The following is a 16,185-nucleotide window of genomic DNA, read 5'->3' as shown; positions in this document are numbered from 1 at the left end:
AGATTCATGTCGACCTGCTCTTTGGTTGGTCTAAGAGCAAAGTATATTAATAAGGATAGCACTAGAGGGTCATATTAGAGCTGTTTTGAATTGGTTTGTAGGTGTATAAGTGTTTGTGTTTTGATGGGTAGATGAGAAGATCAATGTTTTTGGAATGGTTTGGGGTCCTGAATCTTTGTTGGTAATTGTTTGGGCTCGTGATAATGAGTGTTCACGTATTAAAAAAATCTGATATTGCATTTATAGAATTTTCGATAAAATCTGTTTGCTTATTGAAGACATCATTTATGTTTTTGTCTAGCACTTGATGGAAGACTAGTGAACAGAGGATTTTGTTGAATTATTTAAGACTGCATCATCAAAAGGTAGACTGCTAGTGTTTAAGTAACATTTGATGAAGGTAATTGTTCTAATGAAACACTGATCTTGAAATCCATTTATTTTTTGTGGGTATCCTAAAATTTGTACATCAATGCAGTTAACTCTGAAATATTAATTAATGCATGTTGGCAATGTAGTTTGACGACGACAGTGGTGTTAGTTTGGAGAGACCATTTTGCCATTGTAGGATTTCAGCAAAGTTAAGGATTTCTGTCAAAGATACTAGTTTTGACAGACGGTTTTTCAATTGTCCAAATTATAAGTTCAACAAACAATGCGGATTTTTTCAATGGGTTGATTTTGAAATGAAACAAAACTATTGTTGCAAAATCACATTAGAGTTAGCTCAAAGAAGGAACGACAGGATCAATCAAGAACGTGTAACAGCTGAAGCGGCAAAATTTAGAGCTATGGAAAAGAAGTACAATGGAACATTAAAAGTTTTATTTCTTTCATGGTTTTGTATTGTTGTTCTTTGTGCTGTAATTGTTTTTTATGTGAACGATAATCATGTATCACATGGTTAGTAAGCCAACTTTATTCAGCCTTTGTGCATTTCTAATGTAATCAATCATGTAAAAATCAAACTTATATATATATATATATATATATATGATTAGGCTCTCCATTTGGTATTGGTATCAAATTACAATAGTTGATATTAGACATTCAATAGTCAAAACGAAATATTCATGTTTAAGTAACTTTTTTCCGAATGGCTGCTTCTATGTCCACGGATACTAAGTTGTAAGTATCAAAATACATCTGTCACAACCAAATAACCAAAATTCAAGTCCAAAAAACAAACACCACTTAAATGTATTAAATGCCATGCCTTCATTCATCTCCATAGCCTTGTTTCCTGTGACATTAAAAAGAAAAAATAAGTTGCATACCTCAAAATGTCAAAAAAACAATAAGCCGGATATGTTAAAAAAAAGTCAATAAATACTTTAAAAAAAAAATCTGCCAAGTTAAGTTGCATACTTACTTAACATGATGTTTCTTATTCAAGATTCACCTTTTGTGATATGTTATCATTTATATTTCCAATATCCCTACATGAAAGCCAAAAAAAATTATAAACATATTGGTCATAGATTGAAAGACTAGAAAAAAATGGGAAGAAAAGTACCATACCCCAACGAAGGGCAGTTGTTCCTCGTATGGCCCTCAACCTTGCAAATGCCACATCGCCGTTTCTTCACTGATTGAGTCTCTCTCAAGTTTTTTGATCTCAAAGATTTTGGTCTTCCTTTCGTCGGCATCCGTTGAGGATCTTGTAAAATTTGGAAAAAATTTGATATTACTTGTGATTTTATCATAGGGGAATCTACACATGACATATCTCCAGCTTCTAAATTTTGTTCTCCAATATTTTCCATCGAAAGCAATTCCTTGTGTACCTTATCCAAGGCAAGAGATAATTGGTTCATTTTAAACCTTGATTGAGAGCCAAGTTCGGCAATATCGTAAAACTGCATCATCAAATGGCTTTTTCGCAATATTGGATCTTCTCGTGTTGGAAAAGGGCCCTCGGAATTTGGTATTTCAAGGATAGCTCTGCTCTTAGCATTGATGGTCCATCGCTCTAGAACATAGTGATGTGGCAACATATCTAAGTTTGATTTCTTCATGAAGACACATAAGATATGCCTACAAAGAATTCCAAGAAACTCAAACTTATGACAGGTACATATTGCCTGAGTTTGTCTACTGTCCAAAGTCACATAATAAATCCGACCATCTTTACCGTTAGGTGCTACCTCATACATCTTGGATTCTTCATATTGCTGAACTTTTATCATTTTGTACCGTTGACAATTGAATAGCTCTTCTTGAAATATATTGAAAGATTTCCTTGTATACACTTTGACCGTCTCTTCTTCAATTTTCCAACATGTTCTCAAAATCGGGTTAGACGATTTCGTTCTCACATCCTTTTCTTTCTCCTTAAAGTACCGTGCACTTAAGGCTTTCTCGTACTGATGAACGAAGTCACTCACCATCGTGCTCGATCGCACATAATCCTTAAAAAATTTATTCATACTCTCACTCCTTTGTGTGGTTGACATACCTGCACAAAATGTGGTTCGCAAGTAAGCCGGAACCCACTTCTCCCGTCGATTGTAAAGATTTTGCATCCAATCATTACATGCTAGACCATACTTCACCAGTATTGAAACCCATTCATCCTCAAACTCTTCAGGTGTAATAGTATCATGGATACAATGATGGAACTCTTTTTGAAAGTCTGGATATTTGTTATAGCCATGTGCCAAATGTTCTGGAAATTTTTGTAAAATATGTCACAAGCACAGCCGGTGATTTGTATTTGGGAGTACCACTACAATAGCCTTGGCCATGGCTTTGTCGTCATCAGTAATTATGGTTGAAGGAGCACGCCCAAGCATAGCTTCCTGTCATGTTCTCAGTAACCATATATAGGATTCAGCTGTCTCATTGACTAACAACGCACAACCAAACATTATGGTTTGGTGATGATGATTAACTCCTGAGAATGACACAAATGACATCTTATAAACATTTGTTAGGTACATCGCATCAAAAGTGACAACATCTCCAAAGTATTGATATGCAGACCTTGATCTTGCATCTGCTCAAAAGCAACTGCCCATACTCCCATTTTCATCAACCTGCATAGAGTAGACAAACCTAGGTTCTTTACACTGTCGTTCAAGAAAGTAGGCATACAACCTTTGTACATATCCCTCTTCAAAGAATTTTCTTCTTTTATTTCCCAAATAATTTTTGACGTTCTTTCCAATACAACCAATTTTAAAATCACCACCTGCTTCTTTATTCAATACTGACATTATCTTTCTCGTCGGTACACCAGATTCATTCAAAGTGAGAATGAGGTTTTTTTACACACGTGTAACTCCTCTATGGCCACGGAGTAAGCTAGTAGACCTCGGTGTGAGTAGCTCATGGTTGTGTTCAGGTACGAACTTATATACTATCCACCTTTCACCATTCTTTTTTATACACATCGTAGCCTTACACCCAATCTTTATTTCAGCAAGTTCCGGATTTTTTATTTCTTTTTGTTTGAGACTTTCACGCCTAAATCCTTTTCTTGTACAAACATGGTATACTCCAATTAATTTTTTTTCCCCTCTTGATAATTGCGTATGGTTAGTCCTCATTGCAAAACTTTTCTTTCTTGCATACGCTTTATAAAATGCTTGGGCGTCCTCAACTTCATCAAACTCCTTCCCAATGAATGGTTCAAAAAGTCCACTACTAGAAGTGGAAATTAAATTGACTCCATCTCCATCTTCTCCGTCTTCTCCATCTTCCACATTATCTCCATCTCCATCTTCTAAATTCACATTACATTGCTCTTCCACAGTTTCTTCCTCAGTAGGAAAATTTCTACTCGTTAGTATCTCAACATCATCACTATCTGAACTCCACCCAAAATTCTTCATCCCAACATCAAACAATGTAACCAAACAAAAAACCAGTCACTAAAAAAACCACAAGCTGTAATCAATATTTTAATACATATACTATTATTTCAATCATCAACATGGTTCAAACAAGGCCATACGAAAAATGAACATGATACGGTTCAAACAAAATACATACAAAGTATCATCTTAAACTCGGAATGCATTTGGAATGAAATACAAATTTTATCTAATTTTAATACTGCTATAGCATTTATATAATGCATTTTTTCAAATTTTTATTCAACATTCATTGAAAACAGAATACACACAAACAGATTAACATAGTGATTATAGCTATAACACAGATTTCAGACTTCCAAATGAGATTGTGCCGACAGATTTTACCATGATTTTCACTGTTACTTCGTCGTTTCGTCGTTTAGAGCTGTTCGAAGTCCTTGAAAAATATCCTGGAACAAATTATGGAACACTTTGTTATTACTGGAACATTACGAATTAGGGATTAAAAAATCCTAAAACCAGAAATTAACTCACCGGAGTGGGAGTGGGAGTCTTCGTGAACTGGACAGCAGCAGTAGTAGCCGAACGCGTGAAGGGGAGTCGATGTGAACCACTGGACAGCAGCAGCAGCACCGATTTGGGGTCATCGAAACTCGCCTACAAGCCGAAACCCGACCAATTGGAGGTCGCTGGAATACTCGGAAGAGAGAGACCGAGACCGAGTAACGAGTAGCACCGATTGGGGGTCGTCGCTGGAATACTCGAAAGAGAGATCGAGACCAAGACCGGTGAGAGAAACTCGAAACATAAATGGGGGGTGAGAGAAACTCAAAACACAGGGTACGGGTGAACACAAATGGGGCAGGGTGAGAGTGATCCCCTGCAACGTGGCTTCATTCCTGACAAGTTCCATCGCCTACGTGTCAACTCACCATTGGTTTCCGATAAACACCACTTATAGGAGCCACCGGTTTAAAGATTTTCTCTATATATATATATAGTAGATATATTTCAATGTGATACGCCATTTAAAGTTTGAATGTGATACGCCATATTTCAAATGCGCGTGAACTTACTACCAAGTCCCTGCAACTGAGTTTTTATCCGAGCACCCACTGATTGGTTGGTTTCATGCGCAAATTAGGGCAAGCATCAGTCTTCTTGAGATTTCCTCTCTCAATTTCGCCGGAGTTTCACAAACCCTAAATGCCCGCTCACTAGTTCGGAAGCTAATTTGTTAAGCTGGTAATGAAGAGCTCGCCACGTAGAGCTTTCGACGTGTTCGATTTCAAGGAAGAGGATGAACTCCCTGAATTGGAGGCCGGAAGAAAATTCCTCGAGAAATTTAAAAACCCCAATCTCGATGATCATGCCGTGTTGAAGTACGAGTTTCTCGAATGCGGTAACGTTCCTTCAATTCTGCCTTTTCTTTTCTTTCTGCAGGTTCCGGGGAACCAAAACGGAACTTTTTATCTTGATTTTCTCCATAAAAAATTCGTGATCTATTTGGTAATTCGAGGACGCGGAAAACAGTTCTTCGTGTTCGTCTAGCAACGTTCATTTTCGCTACATCTTTTGGCCATGAATTTACGCGGTATTTATCGGGAATGAATGCTATATCAGGTGAAACAGTGCAAAGGTGCATTTATCTGTTATTTAAACTTTTGGAGCTCGAGAAACAAGATGTGAACGTGTTCAATTTTGGGATATGTCGTGATTTCTGAATCTCTTATTTGGAACTCTGTTACGCTATTAAATTTAGAACTATGTTGCGGTATTAATTTATCGTCAGAATGGTAACTAGGCATGTTTCCATCGATGGTGATTATCTATTTCACCTAATTGTCATTGTACGAGAGAAGGTTCGGTTGTGTTACCCTTTGACAAGATTTGTTGAAGACCGAGTCTGAAGATTGTTCTTAGGGTTTCACTTCTTGTAGGTGTGAAAATGGTTTATCCTGTTACGCCTTTGGCTTTCTACTTGTGCTAGTGTATTCAATGTACATCTTGACTAGAATGTGTGCAATGTTGCATTTGGTTAAGGGATATGCTATGTATTGCTCCCTACACTGCCTCATTTTCTTGAGGAGCTGTAGGAAGAATTGATATAATTTGCAAGTAAACATTGAGGAGTAGTTCCAACAAGGCTTGGTCTAGTCTATGCCATTGAATTTTCTATTTTAATAATTGCCAAAAAAATTTATCTAAATTTGTTGAGTTCTTCCATCTCTGTTGGGAAAAGGGATTCACATGACTGATTATGATTAGTTGGGATTAACGCATACTGAGTTGAATTGCAAGCAGAGGCCTGTAGTATGTTCATTCTGAATTCCGGAGTTTGTCTTGGCCAAAGGAGGATTCCAAGTCTAGGATGTCACTGTCAATTGTTGATTTTCACACTTTTTTTTTGGGGTATAGGGATATAAAACCAAGTTAATTTTTTAGAATTTACTTTATTTTCAATACAACAAAAATTTATAAGGTTAGGATTTTGCTGTTAAGTTGACTGTTGGCTGGACATCACTAGCTATTCTAATATGGCCTGGAAAACTTATGTGGAGGCAGTTTATTTTGATTTAGGTCAGACTGGAAATCAATTTGTTTTTGATAAGTACAGACTGACAATCATATAATAAGTTTGTTTCAGTTTACCCACTTTCAGTCTCATGCTGTTAGGCTACATTTGCGTTAAACATGTTTTTTCTGTTTGAATTGGTTTTCCACGCCTCTTAAATCCCCATTCTTATTACATTTGATGTATCTGTTTAGGATATGTTTTAACTTTTTGTTCTTTTTTCTAAGCTTGCTCCAAACTGACTTGATTGAACGCTATCGTTCATGCACTGCATTTGTTTGTAGCTGCCCACGGAGAGGAAGCCAACATTGAAAGAAAAGAGGACGGCCGTATACATTGTGTAGATGTTGATGCAAGTGGCTGTGACCGTAGTTGTGACAATGCTGAATCATATACCCCTCTACACCCAGAGGAAGAGAACTTTGCCCAAAAGGAAGAGTTGTCTGTGCTGGATACTGGTCTGCATTCCAGTTCTGTTAGTCAAGAACATCCTGATTTTACATTAGAAACTAACAAATCCAGAAATTTCCCTTCTGAATTGGAGAGAAAAGATTCATGTCTTGAAGCTCCTCCACCAGGGAAAGGCCAGATAGATTATGACCTTTTGAAGTCTCCGTCATGCAGTGTACTTTGGCTTTTATATCTGTACTAACTAATTATGAAGGCAAGACATGCATATTCAAATTTATGATTTACTTTTCTTAGAATTTTTGCAGAATGACCCAGTTGATGTAGCCTCGGATGCTGATGAGAGCATGAATGGGAATTCTCCATCAAGTCCTACTTCTGAAATTGCAGATGATGGAGGTATTTTCTTAGACTCTTATACTTATTACCCCATTGTGTGCTTTGCATTTATGTGGATCACCTCCATCTTCTTACTGTATTTTGTTATATAATTTCAGTTTCATTAAATGGCTATGCATCAGATCATTGCTTTGGCAGTATGGAAATGGTCAGTATCTTTTCTTTTGAAAGATTGAAAAAGATTGGGATTACTGAAACAGCGATTGAGCTGAATTTTTCTTAACTTTCTTGTGGTCCAAATTGATACTGTTTAGATCTGAAAGCCAAGCTATTCAGTTTTACTGGATTATGTTATCTTCTCTGTTTGGACTCAGAACATGTATATTGACATTATTGTTGCTTGTATTAGAATTCCATTAATAAGTGAATTCTTTTGAGGGTGTAAATTATTTGCAAACAGGATTAATACCTACTCTGTGGTACATTTAGCTCTATTATCTCTATTGTAGTGTTGAGAAGCCCTTTTGACTTGTGGCTTATCCTCTTATGAAATTCACAGGATGACATATATATGGAGGTCGTGCTTTGTCCTGATTATGTTATATATCGAGATATTTATTGTACAGCCCCCCTGTTAACTTTTTCACGCAGTTGCATCAAAATCAGTGGTTCAACTCCACGAGAAAATGAAGGAACCTTTGAATTTGAATGTGGAGTTGACGATCTTATTGATATTGGGTGCCAATGGATGCGAAGAGTGAGTTCTTGAGTTCTTACATATCTGTTTGGATGTTTCTATATGTTTGATTTTGAAGTTATATACCTTCTCATGTTGGCTTCCTTCAGGTTGACAATGTCACTATAAAGCTCCGTGTAATAGCGAAGGATGTTGCTCAAACTAATAATGTATGTAGCACTTCAGGTTAGTACAGTTCAACAACTTATGTAAATTGATCTTTATTACTGTTCATTTTTGTAACCCCTAAGGGTTGGCTCAAGTGGTAAAGGCCTTGGGCTTGGGGGTATGCTTTTCCTAGGTCTAAGGTTCAAATCTTCTTGGGTGCAAACAATCTCTAGTAGCCATCGCACTGGGGGATTTTCCTCTTGAATTATACCCAAGGTGCATTTGCGGGAAACTCCATGCCGAGGGCCTGTGCACTGTTGGGATTAGTCAGGATGTTGTTCCTGGACACCCGATGCCAAAAAAAAAAAAAAAATCTTGTTCATTTTTGCATTCATTTAGTTTGACTAGCACTTTAAATAATTTCAAACTTGTACTATTCACCATTTTTCCCAATAAAAAATGATTAGCACTTCAAATGTTTTGTTAGTTTAAAGAAACTAATACTGAACTCCTGAGTTTTCTGATATTAGCTCACTTTCTCTCCAGTTTTTGTACAAATAATCACTTCCCTTTCAATGACCTTTAACTATGGGTAATTAAACGATATCAATTTGATGTCATACATACACAGTGAGATTAAAATTTAAGAGTTTAGAATATGAGGTTATCATTTAGGCCAAGTTTGGATTCAAAGTTGGTCTCAATTCATCTTATCTAATTATTATAAATTTCTCAAATTCCCACACAAAATATAATAAACAATTTAACTTCTTCAAATCTCAAAACAATAATAATATTAAAAAATAATATTTTAATAATATTTTATTCAACTTTTATTTCAACTCACCATCTAAACCTCACCTCAGTCTTTTAACCTCTTGGGGTTGACTCAAGTGGTAAAGGCCTTGGGCTTGGGGGTATGCTCCCCCTAGGTCATGGTTCAAATCCTCTTAGGTGCAAACAATCTCTAGGGGCCATTGGATTGGGAGATTTTTCCCTCGAATTACCCGATGTGTACTTGCAGGAAATTCATTGCCAAGGGTCTGTGCACCATCGAGATTAGTCGGGACATTGTTCTTGGATGCGTGCCAATAAAAAAAAAAAAAAAAGCAGAAGCATTCTTTTATTAGATTAATTATGATGGAAGGTTATGGTTGTAAGTAATTCTAGAATCCCTAGGTGTTTGCTTAAGGGATAAGAGTCTAGGTCTTGGTTGTATACTTCCTTTTAAGTCTAAGGTTCAAACCTTGGGTGCAAACAATTTATAGGGGCCATTGAACTCAAGCAATTTTCCCTTGAAATTATCTTAGGTGTACTTGCGGGAAACTCCTTGCCAAGGGCTTGTGCACTCCCGGGATTAGTCTATACCAGTTATTAAAAATGGCTGCAAGTGAATATTTATAGGTAGTTTCATTAATTTCAGTGAGGCTCTTATTAAAATTCAATCTATATCTATATAAATACCATTTTTAGTATTTACATATAAAAAATATATGAGACATAATGTTTGGATCATTAAGGTTTTTAATATATGCATGAACCCCATTGTCTTGAATAGGATGTGGTTTAATTTTATTTTTTGAATCTTTATTAGTTTAGATTTATGCTTTCACGTTTGTTAGGACATAAGAGTCTTAAGCTCATAGTAGTTTAGTTTCATGGTTTGCTAAGAACCTTCACGTGTCAATTTCCAGGCATTGAGGAGTTAAAGATTGCAGTTGTTGACCCTAATTGGTCCCACAAGCAGGAACTGATCACCTCTATGAATGTAAAGTACATGGCTGTATGGAATGTCATGGTTGAGTAAGTTTTTTAGTTTTCCTTGATTAGGTTTTTTTTTTTTTCCCAATAAAACTTCTTTTACCCATCCAATTAAAAAAAAAAAAAAAGTAAATTTTTTTTTTTTTGGCACCTAATGTTTCTTGTTTCGAGTGAAAACTGAGTAGTCTTACAAGCTGTAGGGTTTGATAACTATCGTTCTGTATTGGATTTTGCTAACTTACTAAATATAAAGGATAAAAATTGAATGATGCTATTCCCTAAACGTATGTTGTCTTCCATCCCACAATGAAATTTCAGATTAGTTGTTACTTTAGAGCGATATTCTTCTCCTATTCTTTTGCACTTCTAGTGTACCATTGGTTGATTCACAACAATGACATGATAACTTGCTAGTATTCTGGAAATTATGACCTGGGCATTGTTTTGTGACAGTCAAAACTTATTCTTTTTTGTTGTAGTACGGACCTGGGAATGGATGGGGATGAATTACATGGACAGAGGCGTTATTTTCCAAAGTGAGTGAAAATTTACCTATAACCCAGTCTAATGTATATGTAAATTTTGATGCACTTGACTCTTTCTTGTATACTTCCTGTGTACTCGGGCTTTTGCGTATTTACGTGGATCAATAAAATCTCTTATTACCTATCCAAAAAAAAAAAAAAATTGATGCACTAGACTTGCTTTGTTACTATGTTCTTCTGTATTCCTGCAGTTTTTTCTGTGTTCCTCTTTTTCTATTTATATTCCTTTATGTGTGGTTTTGCTCTTTTGATGCATGAATTGGCTGAGATCCTTTCATGCATATGCATGAAACACCCATGTTTTTTGATGGCTTAAATGATCAATAAAGAGATTATGAGAGATAAAACTGTCAGAATGGTTTTTTTGTCAAAAGTATAGCAGATGGAAAGAGACTTGTTTGGTTGTTAAAATTAAAGCTCATTTTGTGTCAACTTACCCTCAGCAGAAGATTTTGAATTTTCTTTACATTGGATAATGGCAGCATTTTGAGAACATTTAATTTTTGTGGTTTGGTACTGTATTGTGTACTGAATAACTGTGACACGTTTATATACAGTTTTGATCAGCCTTTTGAAGATGTTGTCTATCCAAAAGGGGACCCTGATGCTGTTTCCATCAGTAAGAGAGATGTTGATCTATTACAACCGGAAACATTCATAAATGATACAATCATTGATTTTTACATCAAGTATGTCCTATTCATTAATTATCGTTTTCATTTAAATATGACCTATCATTTTTTCAGTTGGAGTTTGCGTCTTTGCTGCATAATTGGACAGTCATTTTTGAAGCTCAAGTCTACCAAAAAAAATAAAAAAAAATCTCTTTTACTTTCTTCCTTAAAAAAACTGTTTCTTCCAAGTGGCAGAACTACTTGCTTGATGGCCTATAATTCACTCTTGCTCTCAAGTGGCAGCAGTGTGGAAGATGACTCCTTTGTGTATTATGTGGTGCATTTGGTTGGAAAGGAATGAGAGTTGTTTTTATAATAGGGAACATATTGTAGATGAAGTCTGGAAATTTTTTATGTTTTCCCTGTTTTCTTGGTTTTCAGCCATTGTTCTTAATGGTGGGGCAGTTCATGAGTTTCTGTCCTCATTGCTTTAGTAGTTGAATGTTCTTAGGCATTTCTTTAGTATACTTCTTGTATACATGGGATTTGCCTATTACATTCGTTGAATAAAATTTTTACTTAAAAAAAACCTATCAAAAAAAAAAATTTTTACTTAAAAAAAAAAAAAAAACTGTTTCTTCCAGCCATTTGCAGGTTGCAGTTATGATTAGTCTCCACTGACTTATTTTCAAAACTCGAATTAAGCATATCTAAGTTACTAATGGAGCTGTAATCAATATTGAATCTGTTCTGATTATAGGTTTGCTCCTATATTTAAGTATTCCTCTTAAAATATGTCTTTTTGTACTAGTAAGTTACTCGCACTCTAATTGGGGGTTGAACCAATGACCTCACCCCACCTTATTGGGAGGGTGGATGTGCCATTGGACTTGAAAAGGCTATTGAATATTTAGAATTGTATTTGGTTGGCAGGTATTTGAAGAATCGGATTCAACCTGAGGATAAACACCATTTCCACTTTTTTAATAGTTTTTTCTTTCGGAAGCTGGCTGACATGGACAAAGATCCAACTAGTGCTTCTGACGGTAGGGCTGCTTTTCTACGTGTTCGTAAATGGACGAGGAAAGTTGATATATTTGAGAAAGATTACATATTCATTCCTATAAACTTCAAGTAAGATTTTGAACTCAAAATCTTCTAATAGGGTAGCTTCTATTAACTCTGGGCACCGATGTGAACTATATTTGCATTCTGATGACAGTCTACATTGGAGCCTAATAGTCATATGTCATCCTGGTGAAGTGGCTAGATTAGAGGGTATGCTCTCTTCTGGAATGAATTACCTCTTTTTCTTAATATTCCTGTCATTCATTATTTTGTAATGTTTTCAGATGAAGATTTGGAAAAGTCGCCTAAAATATCATGTATATTGCATATGGATTCTATCAAAGGAAGTCATACGGGTATAAAAAATCTTATTCAAAGGTATCCTTGAAGTTTTGGAAGTCCATATTTTTCTGTTTCCTGTCATTATTTTTTTTTATAAGTATTTCCTGACATTATTTACTGTGTTATTTGGAAGAATATGCAGCATTATATGCAAACGTTAGTTTATTTTTGTCTTCCTGTATGTTTATCTCATTTTGTGTGTGTGTATGTGTGTGTGTGTGTGTGTGTGTGTGTGTGTGTGTGTGTGTGAGAGAGAGAGAGAGAGAGAGAGAGAGAGAGAGAGAGAGAGAGAGAGAGAGAGAGAGAGGAGATACAAAGTGTTTTTGGAGATGATATCCTATGTTAAACAATGTAGTTCTTACATTCAAAACCCCAAATAAATTACATGCCATCAAATAATTTCTGGAGCTTATGTCATCAAATAATATCTGGAGATGCCATCAAGATAGACTTTCTCTCCCTTTCATATCCCTAGGAATTGTACCAGAATATCTGGAGCATGGCCCTATATGTGTACTTATAAAAAAAAAAGAATGTAAGAACTACATTGTTTATGGCTCAAAATTCAAATTGTGCTTTTCATCAAGTCATTTCCTCTCTTTTTCACTAATGACTCTAATGTTTCTTATTTACACAATTATATTTTCTGTCATTCTAAACTTATTTTGTTATAGCTTTTCGGAAGTTACATCTTGCAAAACGTTGGCATACTCATTACAACCTTGAAATGACAGTTATTTGTGGGAAGAGTGGAAAGAGAGGCAAAAAGAGACACGGGAAGATATCTCATCCAAATTCCTCAACCTGCGGTTTGTCTCACTTGAGGTATTGCCTCTAGTAAAGTTAATGACTTTAGCTACTTAAGTGGGAATTAGGAGAAAAAAAGAGCTTGAAACTGCTTTTATCAGCCCACCCACAATAGGCAGGATGTGGAGGTTGAGTGAAAATGTTATTGTCATCAAATCTTTGCTTGTAGATTTTGTGAGTGTCTATGCAAATGTCGAATTCTTGGTCTTCCTGGATCTTCTTATCGTAGCTTTGGATCTATATGCAAAACGTAGTTAGAAATGAAGAACAATATGCTGAACTATAATAATAAACAAATTAATTTACAGTAGGTGTCCTGTTAGTTGAGTCTCAATCTCTAGAGTTTCTCATAAGTGCAAAGACATTGTTTAATGCGCATGCATATTGTGATGATGCGCATTACATTGTGATGTGAGAATGTAATTGCGTCAACTCATGTTGTGTTGATTATTGAACTTCTTGTTGGATGTTATCAATTTGACAGATCAAGCTTTTCATGTGTGATTTCATACAGTATTGTTTGCAATTAAATTATTGTCAGTCTCTGTTTGTAACAACTACCAGTTATTTTCACTTTCCTAGCATATAATTTGCTTTAACTTATTCTCTCTTTTTTTTCGCTTTGCTTATTTAATATCTCTCTCTCTCTCTCTCTTTCTCTCGGTGTGTATTCTCATAATCTTCTAACATTTTTCCATTTCATTCCATGTCAGCTGCCACAGCAGGAGAATTCATTTGATTGTGGTCTGTTTTTGCTCCACTATCTGGAGCTCTTTTTGGCTGAAGCTCCTGATAATTTCAGTCCATTCAAAATAATAAATCCCTCCAAGTTTGTAAGTCTGGTTTCTCATGAACATCTTAATCTTTTCTTTTCTTTTTTCCCAGTTTTTAGTTTCTTGAATATGATCTTGGTGAGTGACTTCTGAAAAGATATTGAACAAAATGCTGGCTTATTGGAATTTTTTTTAATTGTGTAAGCTTTATAATTTTTTGGAGTTAACTTCCGTCAAGGAGAAGTTTCAAATTTTTGAACTTTTGTTTAAATTGGCTTTTCTTTGAAAACCTAAGCACCCTGAAGTCCTGAACCCTCTTTCCTAAATTTCCTTTAATTTGAAAATTGATACTCTAACATTGCTTGGGATTAGTCGGGACGCTGTTCTCAAACACCTGGTGCCAATAAAATAATAATAATAATGCAAAATTATATTTCTTCCCCAGCTTAATGTGAATTGGTTTTCGCCTGCTGAGGCTTCCCTCAAGCGTACTCTTATCCAGAGGTTAATATTTGGACTCCTTAAAAGTTCTCCCGAAGTCTCTTCAGCTGCTTGCAGCGATGAAGAAGCACCCCCTGAATTTCCAGTGAACAATAAGAATGAAACTTGTCTGGAGTTTCTTTCCGGGAGAGGCAGTCCTTCAATTGATCACCAAGACAATATTTCTAGTTGTCAAGCTCAACCGGGTCTTGAAATGACTCTACTATCAGCATCTTCTATGAGTTCCCAGTGTGTTAACAACTCAGGCTTGGTACTCAAAGAGTTCCTTGAGTCAGGAGCCACTGCAGGATCCTTACTCGGACAATATTCATCTTTTGACCATCCATCATCTTATTACCGACTCAACAGTGCTATATCACCATCAGAGGTATTAAGGTTTTTTCTTTATTTTTATTTTATTTTAATAAATGTTGGTCATTCCACTTCATACTGTTCCAGTGTTTCTAGATGTTGCTTCATCATGTGTATTTGTACGTCTTTTCTGAGTGTGTTATGTGGAGTTGTTGAGTTTGGAAACAGCTGTGTCTGTTGATAACACGTAGACTGATTTAGAATTTTCCCACTCATGCTAAGCCAGACTTTGGAATAATTTCTCTTTGTGCCTATGTTGTGTTATATTAAGCCACGGAATGAAGCTATTAAATACTGTGATTCTAAGTTCTTTTGAAACCAACTGCAGTAATTTTTATTTATTTTTTCCATCCTAGGATGATGCCGAAAACAGTGACCGCTTTGTGTATTTGCCTTCCGGTGATGGTGGCTTTCAGCAAATAGTTGGCATGACACCCCAAGCACATGGTGTTCCATATTCATCAAAAGCTTTTAGAGGTGAAACTTCTTATAGCTTGGGGATCTCTGTGCAAGAAGAGCACGACAATCTTGAATCATCCTCGGAAACATCAAACTGCAGCTCTGATGATTCAGATGTAGGGATCATTGAAAATCTCCCAGTTGGAGAAGATGTGGGTACCAGTCAGAAAGAAGAAACAAATGAAGGAAGACCTCCATCAACAGATAACATGGAGTGTTTGACAGAAAGCCTTGTTTCTGCAGCTAGCATGTTGCTGGACGCCTCTGCTGTTGAAGGTTTCCAAGACCCTGATAAGATGTGTGACGGTAATGGGGATAGTGATCAGGTGCCCACCAATCAAGAAAATCCCGTCCCTGGGCTTCTAGATTCTGATATTATAGATAATAGGGAGGTTGCTTGTGATAATGTGCCGATGAATGCTGATGATCAGGTTGCAGAGTCATGTGGGCAACGAGCTGCAAAAAGGCCGCGGCTTACACCACCTGAGGATGCTTGTGAAAATGCACCAATGACTGGTGATGATCAGGTTGCATAATTATGTGGGCGGTGAGCTGCAAAATGGGTGTGACTTGCACCGCCACATAAAGGGCATGAATCTTGCACTCTTGGGGGGAAGATCCCATCACAACCTTTCCCTTTGTAAGTAGGACTGGAGATTAATGGTTCGTTCCTTTTATCCTCTTTCTTCTTTCTTACTCGGGGAATGAAATATGACGCTCTGTGAATAGTTTTGTGGCGCCATATTGAATGTTGCTGGTGTATGGATGGACGGACCCGTAGAAAAATGCTCAGGTATAGTCTTTTGATTGGAAAGTCAGTAATTAAGCGACAATCTCTCAACTTTTGAAGGAACAAAAGTTCTCTCTCTGTTTATTTCTTTTTTTATTTTTTATTTTTTAAATTTAAGTAAACGAAACTAATATGAATTATGGATACATTAAAACGTGAGCATATAATGACCCTTTGCACAAAGTGG

The 16,185-nt window shown here is 36.2% G+C and overlaps 2 protein-coding genes across 2 annotated transcripts; one reads left to right on the top strand and one right to left on the bottom strand.

Moving 5' to 3' along the window:
• Positions 1-1,077: 1,077 nt before the first annotated feature.
• LOC122316379 (protein FAR1-RELATED SEQUENCE 5-like) lies at positions 1,078-3,836 on the bottom strand. Its single transcript, XM_043132900.1, has 5 exons — positions 3,577-3,836; positions 2,986-3,038; positions 1,522-2,668; positions 1,403-1,439; positions 1,078-1,146 (listed from the first exon to the last, which is right to left on the bottom strand). Exons 1-5 carry the CDS (start codon positions 3,834-3,836, stop codon positions 1,078-1,080), a joined length of 1,566 nt encoding a protein of 521 aa, XP_042988834.1.
• A 1,014-nt stretch (positions 3,837-4,850) lies between these two features.
• On the top strand, positions 4,851-16,066 carry LOC122316866 (probable ubiquitin-like-specific protease 2B). Its single transcript, XM_043133695.1, has 16 exons — positions 4,851-5,223; positions 6,681-7,021; positions 7,113-7,203; positions 7,302-7,351; positions 7,703-7,900; positions 7,990-8,065; positions 9,682-9,790; positions 10,228-10,284; positions 10,851-10,982; positions 11,841-12,041; positions 12,130-12,185; positions 12,260-12,353; positions 13,052-13,142; positions 13,838-13,957; positions 14,343-14,765; positions 15,106-16,066. Exons 1-16 carry the CDS (start codon positions 5,070-5,072, stop codon positions 15,742-15,744), a joined length of 2,832 nt encoding a protein of 943 aa, XP_042989629.1. The 5' UTR covers positions 4,851-5,069; the 3' UTR covers positions 15,745-16,066.
• Positions 16,067-16,185: the final 119 nt, after the last annotated feature.

This window comes from Carya illinoinensis, chromosome 7 (assembly GCF_018687715.1).
Source record: "Carya illinoinensis cultivar Pawnee chromosome 7, C.illinoinensisPawnee_v1, whole genome shotgun sequence".
NCBI classification, from domain to species: domain Eukaryota; kingdom Viridiplantae; phylum Streptophyta; class Magnoliopsida; order Fagales; family Juglandaceae; genus Carya; species Carya illinoinensis.
This window is presented reverse-complemented; position numbering and strand designations above follow the sequence as displayed.